Source organism: Caretta caretta, chromosome 8 (genome assembly GCF_965140235.1).
Source record: "Caretta caretta isolate rCarCar2 chromosome 8, rCarCar1.hap1, whole genome shotgun sequence".
In the NCBI taxonomy this organism is placed as follows: domain Eukaryota; kingdom Metazoa; phylum Chordata; order Testudines; family Cheloniidae; genus Caretta; species Caretta caretta.
Genome location: NC_134213.1, coordinates 15,302,077 through 15,308,076, shown reverse-complemented (window position 1 = coordinate 15,308,076; position 6,000 = coordinate 15,302,077). Strand labels below are relative to the sequence as shown.

Below are 6,000 nucleotides of genomic sequence, written 5' to 3'. Positions count from 1 at the left end.
TGCGCTGCCCTTTTCTCGAAGGATTAATCTTCATGGCACTGGCATCGATTAATCAATTTGGGCACTGAGAGAGGGTGAATTATCCTCAGAAAAAGCTATGTGGGATAGTAAATAGCTTAGAAATGCATAAGGGAACATCTCAACAGTCTGGATGGGGTTAAATCTGCAGTTTGTCAGCAGTTTGCAGTTTGCCTCCTTGAAGGCACCAGGTCTTGTGGGCACAGGAAAATGATAAAGATTGATAGTCCCTTTTGGAGGTGCTTTCCCTCAAGATCTGTTTCCACGGAAAGTGAAAATATATCATGTATGTCAGCAAAAAAACAAAACAAACCTGCCTTCAGAATAAGGTCACAATTCCAAAACCTGCAGAATAATTTGAATTTCACACGAGAGCCATCTACTGCGTCTATATTCTTTATTGTTTCATTTTTGAGGCCCCTGGGCCCTTGCTTTTCTGCCCATTTTCCTTAATCAGGTTCACAGTTTCAGTGAGTGCCTTCTGCTCAGAGAACCAGTAAAGCTGTGACATGACCTGGAAAAGGCTAGCAGGCAATAGTGATTCGTTAATATGACTTTGGAATATTTGTTCAGTTTTTAAAAAAAATCTGAGTAACCAGATGCTTGTATTTGGCCCTAGAAGCAAGTTCATTCATAGTAAAAACCACATTCACTGATGCTTGTTGCCAATAAGATTTTATTTTCCAGACTTTATGACAGATACAAATCATGAGAAGACCCAAAAAACCCCACCACATATAAACAGACTATAGTTCCACAAACATTAGATACAACTTACATGTGTCTCATCAAGCACCATAGGCAACTAATAATTAGAAGAACCCTCCTTCCCCATCCCCAAAAAGAAAATGAAAACATGAAAAATATTACACTGAATATTAAACTTTCCCTTTAGAACATTCTCAACTTGGGGAACATCTATTTACACTTAACCACCATAAAGGAAATTAAATGGACATGGAAAATTAGTATTTCAGAATGTTTATTTTAAAATTTCATGAAAGGATGCACCTGACCCTACAAATAGATCCATGTAGGCAGAGGCTTTGCACCCAGGCAGAGCCCCATTGACTTCCAAGGGGCGCTGTGTTAACGCAGGAGTGCACCTACACCAATTAGCTGGCAGGATTGGGGCCTTAAGAATCAGTTACACTGATAGTGTTCTTTTAAGGTTATTAGGCCAAAAGACTGCCCTACCTTGATAGTTCTCTATTCGGGAAGAGCTTACCATAGTACTCCCATTTCCCCTCCCCCCCCGCCACTTATTCCATGCTAACTAAATGTTAAATGACTTCTCAACCTGTCTAATAATAAGCTGGGGAACATCCCCCATTTTCAAGGAATGTCATACACATATAGGGTTACTGTCCGCTTACGTTATATTTTAAATATATTTCCTTCTATTTTACCATTCTGGATTTTAAAACTCTTCTAATTTTTAAAAAAATCTAATTTACTTTCCGCTATTTATGTTGTTTGTTTGGTTCCTACATTCGTCTTACTTTGGATAATGAATGTCAGTGCAGTCAGTCTGCAACATTTTTCTTTAGTCAGTTTCATTTTCAGGTGACCAATACACATACTCTATGAAAACAGTTTATTTTTTTAAACATATGCCCTCTGCAATGTTTGCAATTCAAACATTAAAACACCTGGGGTTAGGGGTTATTTTTGGTAAAAGTGTCTTACAAAGTTGAAATGTTGGGCCCCAAGTGAGTTAGACATTGTCATAACCATAAGGGTAGCTTAAAACTCCTCCTTACCTGTAAGGGGTTAAGAAGCTCAAATAACCTGGTTGACACCTGACCAAAGGAACCAATGGGGAGAAAAGATACTTTCAAAGCTGGGCTGGGCGGGGCTGGGGGAAAGAGGCTTTGTTTTGGGTTCTTTGTTTCTGTGTTTGTTTTCGCTCTTGGGACTAAAAGAGACCGGACATCAATCCATGTTGTCCAAACCATTCTGAACCAGTCTCTCATATTACAGAAATTGTAAGCACAGCCATGCAAGGCGTATTATTTTATCTTTGTTTTCTCAACTTGTGAATTTTCCCTTTGCTGGAGGGAGGTTTATCCCTGTTTTGTTGTAACTTTGAAGCTAAGGCTAGACGGGGTTCCTCTGTGTTTTGTGCATCTTTTGTTACCCTGTAAAGTCATCTTCCAACCTGATTTTACAGAAGGGATTTTTACCCTTTCTTTTCTTTTTTTTTTTTTAAATAAAATTCTTCTTTTAAGAACTAATTGATTTTTTTTTCAGTGTCCAAAGATCCAGGGATTTGGGTCTGTGTTCACTTTGTAACCAATTGGTTAGGATATTATTCTCAAGCCTCCCCATGAAAGGGGGTTGGGGGGATATTTTGGGGGAACAGGAACTCCAAGTGATCCTTTCCCTGATTCTTCGTCTAAATCACTTGGTAGTGGCAGCATACCCTCCAAGGGCAAAGAATTTGTGCCTTGGAAAAGTTTTTAACCTAAACTGGTAAGAATAAGCTTAGGGGGTCTTGCATGCGGGTCCCCACATCTGTACCCCAGAATTCAGAGTGAGGAAGGAGCCCTGACAGACATATCTGCTTAAACTCTAATAAAATTCTGATTAAGCATCCATCAGTAGCAATAAGGAAGCTGCTCCTCACCGCAGTCTGAAGAATAAGACAAAGTAAAGCCACTCTCCTGTCATCCTTCCAAAAAGGGCTTTGTCTAGACCAGTGGTTCTCAACCAGGGGTCTGGGACCCACTGTGGGGCTGCGAGCAGCTTTTAGAGGGTCTGCCAAAATAAACCAGATAGTAGGGCCGGTGTTAGACTCACTGGGGCTGGGGCTGGGACTGAAGCCCGAACAACTTAGCTTTGCAGGTCCCCTGTGGTGTAGGGCCCCAGGCAATTGCCCTGCTTGCTGACCCCTAATGCCAACGCTGGGTTTTAATCTACTGGAAATGCAGAAAAAGTTGTTGTGGAACAGGTGGGCCATGGAGCTCTTACACCGTGTGTGTGTGTGTGGGGTGGGGGGTGGGGTGAGGGGAAGGGTCTCAGAAAGAAAATGGTTGAGAACCCCTGGTCTAGACAGCGTCCTTTTAAGACTTGGAGAGCATTTAACAATTTATAATGAGGAGATCTAGTCTCAGACATCAGTCACTAGAGTTCTGCAAACTTTTAAAGAAGTCTGCAAATACCACAGGCTTTTAATACCAAGAACAAGCCTTCTTTGGCTGCAGCAGGGGCTCTCTCTTGGGGCTCTATTGTTAAAGTACGTTCCACCAAGCCCAACCTGGTGCAGAAGACTGTGAAACGAACTTCTATCTTTATCAAAACTTTTCCCACCTGCTTGCAGATTAGATTTCACTTGCATTTCCCCTCCACTCCCCACACCTTATGAGCCTATTCAAACAGATTCAAAACACCTTAATAGCCAGTTACTAAAACATAATTTTGTCAATGTCTTAAAGAAAGACTTCCTTTCACAAAGTTTTAATACACATAGGAGACGTCACTCTTTTCAGTTATAGTCCACAGAGAAAGTAGGTTATATAATAAGTCAGTGCACATTTTTATTATAAAGAAAAACAAGCTAATGGCAACTGCCACACTTTCATCCATACTTCAGCAGCTCCAATAAGCCAGCTTCAGATCTTGCTGAGGATAGATTATACAGAGACAGCAGGGTATATGCGATTATCTGTGCACAAGAGGAATAACACAGCTCCCAGCAAAGTCAATGGGAATAATCCTCTCCTTCCCCAACCCCAAAGCACTGCTTTACAAGTGGTACCCTGACTGCTCATAAATATACAGCTCCCATATTGAGCCCCAACTTATAACTCATTTGAAAAATGTTACAATTAGGACTGTATTTGACAGACAACTTACCATGAAGACTGCAGTGCTAGGCCAAACCAAGTGTTTGTTAAAACTTGTACAGCAGCATTTTAAGCCTATGCAATTCTCTTAGGAAGGCTTTACAATTTAAGAAAAAATAAATAAAATAATAGTGCCAGAAACTGGAGTTTTTGCTCCTCTTGATCCCTCCATAGATTCACACTCTGTGGATTTCTTCAGGCATCACTGTTCAAAGCTGGGAGAGATTTATTAGAAGACAGAATGTCTTCTTGCAAATGCTCCATCGGGTGAAGTAACTCCTTTTTTGCTAGGTATAGACACAATTTAAAGTCCTTGTTAGAACAATTTCACAATCTTCTGAGTACAGCCCCTAACATCAAAAACATTCTCATTAAAAATAAGGCTGCTAACACTTAAACTATATGAGATGTAGCAGTGCTACAAGCCCAGGAAATGGACTGATAAAGACAAGCTGTCAAAAACACAGACAAACTTGTTTGGTTTTTTTTAATTAAAAACATGGAAAATTAAGTTTTCTGGGATCCTGAGAAGTTACAGGAGTATAAAAATATTTCAATTGGTTTCAGAAATATCCAAGTCTCTGATCACATAAAGGAGAATAAGTACCGCCTTTTTTATAGAAAGTATCTTCATAAAAATATGGCCATGATATACCAAGCCCAATCCCCATATCTCATGTAAACAGCTCCATGCCATGCTAATATCAAGGGTTGGATGAGAATGTTAACTGAAGTAATCTAAACAGTTATTCTACATGTTAGACCAAAGGGAATTTCCTCTATATTAAAAAAAAAAATCAGCTATATCAAATCTTTAAATATTGCAAATGCCTTATTAAGAAAACTCTGTTTGAAAAGAGATGAGATAGCAGCAATGGAACAGAACCCTGGCCCAGGACAATGGCTGCCTTGCGCTACACTATCAATATGGCAAAACCATTTATGCAAAAGAAAGGTTTGATTTTCAAAGCCAGAGTCTTTCAGCCTGAAACAAATAGTCTTTTGCACTTACACTGAATTTCTGTTTGAATACCTTTGCCCAATAGATTCAGTTTCATAAACGGCTGCTGCTCTGCCATTACCATGTGCTGTGTTGCACTTGTGTCTCAGCCACAACTGGCTTCAACGTGAAAGCAAAAAAGATTCATGAAGCCCAGAGGGCAGTGCATGCCAGTTACACAATTTAAACAGGTGAGAAGTTATGAAGTTTCTCTCTTTGTTTAAACTTACTAAGGTGAAATTCACTCCTGTGCCGAGGGCCAGCACAAGACAAATACAGCACTCAAATTCCCCTTAAGCTTTCAGACTGAGACTTAAATGGCGCATACTCCTTTTGTTGGTCCTCTGCACAGTAGGGGAATGTGACCTTCGGAATAATGATTAGCCATTATCAATCCAGCAGGCTAGACAGATTTAATCTGGCCACAAAGTACATATGCAACTAAAATATCGTTTTTGTTAAGAAAGCATTATAACACTGTTTTCTTCTACTACAGTATTTGTTCGAAAGCCTGTAGTGCCGGAACTAACAGCAGAAGTATAAAGTGTATTGCACTGTAAGCAGCGCTTCACTTGACTCTTCATCTAATATTGGTTTTGGGGTTTTTTTAATATTCATTTAAGCATTAAGACTTTGAAATAGTTCTCATTTGAAAATACCGGTATTAGAATCTTGAACTACTTTGGTATTTCAATTCACGTTTAAGCAGCTTTTGAGTGCAAGATTCCACTGAGTCAGTGCTGTGACTGTTCCTAATGCTCTTTTATAGCCTGATTTTCAAAAGGGTGCTGAGCGCTCATAGCTCCCTACTTAACAGAAGCTACAGCTTATCAAAACCGCAGAAAATCAGGTCACTGAGGATAAATTATGGGGAATCCTATGGAAATAGATGGCATCTTCACAGCACTATATTTAGTACAATAGTACTGTAGATTGTAGGTTTGGAACTATGTGGCACCAGTAGTTTTGACCCAGGATTTTTTTCTGGTAGGAAATGCATTCAGCAGTCCTTCTTCTTTTTCCAGCCCATCAGGAGACGCAGAGCCTTATCATAGCGGTGTTATCTGAGTCTTGGAGTCTTCAATCTTCTTTGAACTCCTTATGTGTTTGGTGTGTTGTCTGTTTCTGAATCTG

At 39.9% G+C, this 6,000-nt stretch overlaps 1 protein-coding gene across 1 annotated transcript in view; it reads right to left on the bottom strand.

Annotated features, from left to right (window-relative positions):
- Nucleotides 1-676: 676 nt before the first annotated feature.
- Nucleotides 677-6,000, bottom strand: part of SLC22A4 (solute carrier family 22 member 4) — a 61,203-nt gene continuing 55,879 nt past the window's right edge. Inside the window, exon 10 of the mRNA XM_048862525.2 lies at nucleotides 677-5,997. Within this exon, the coding sequence (XP_048718482.2) occupies nucleotides 5,916-5,997 (82 nt within the window). The 3' untranslated portion in view covers nucleotides 677-5,915. The remainder of the gene's footprint in view (nucleotides 5,998-6,000) is intronic.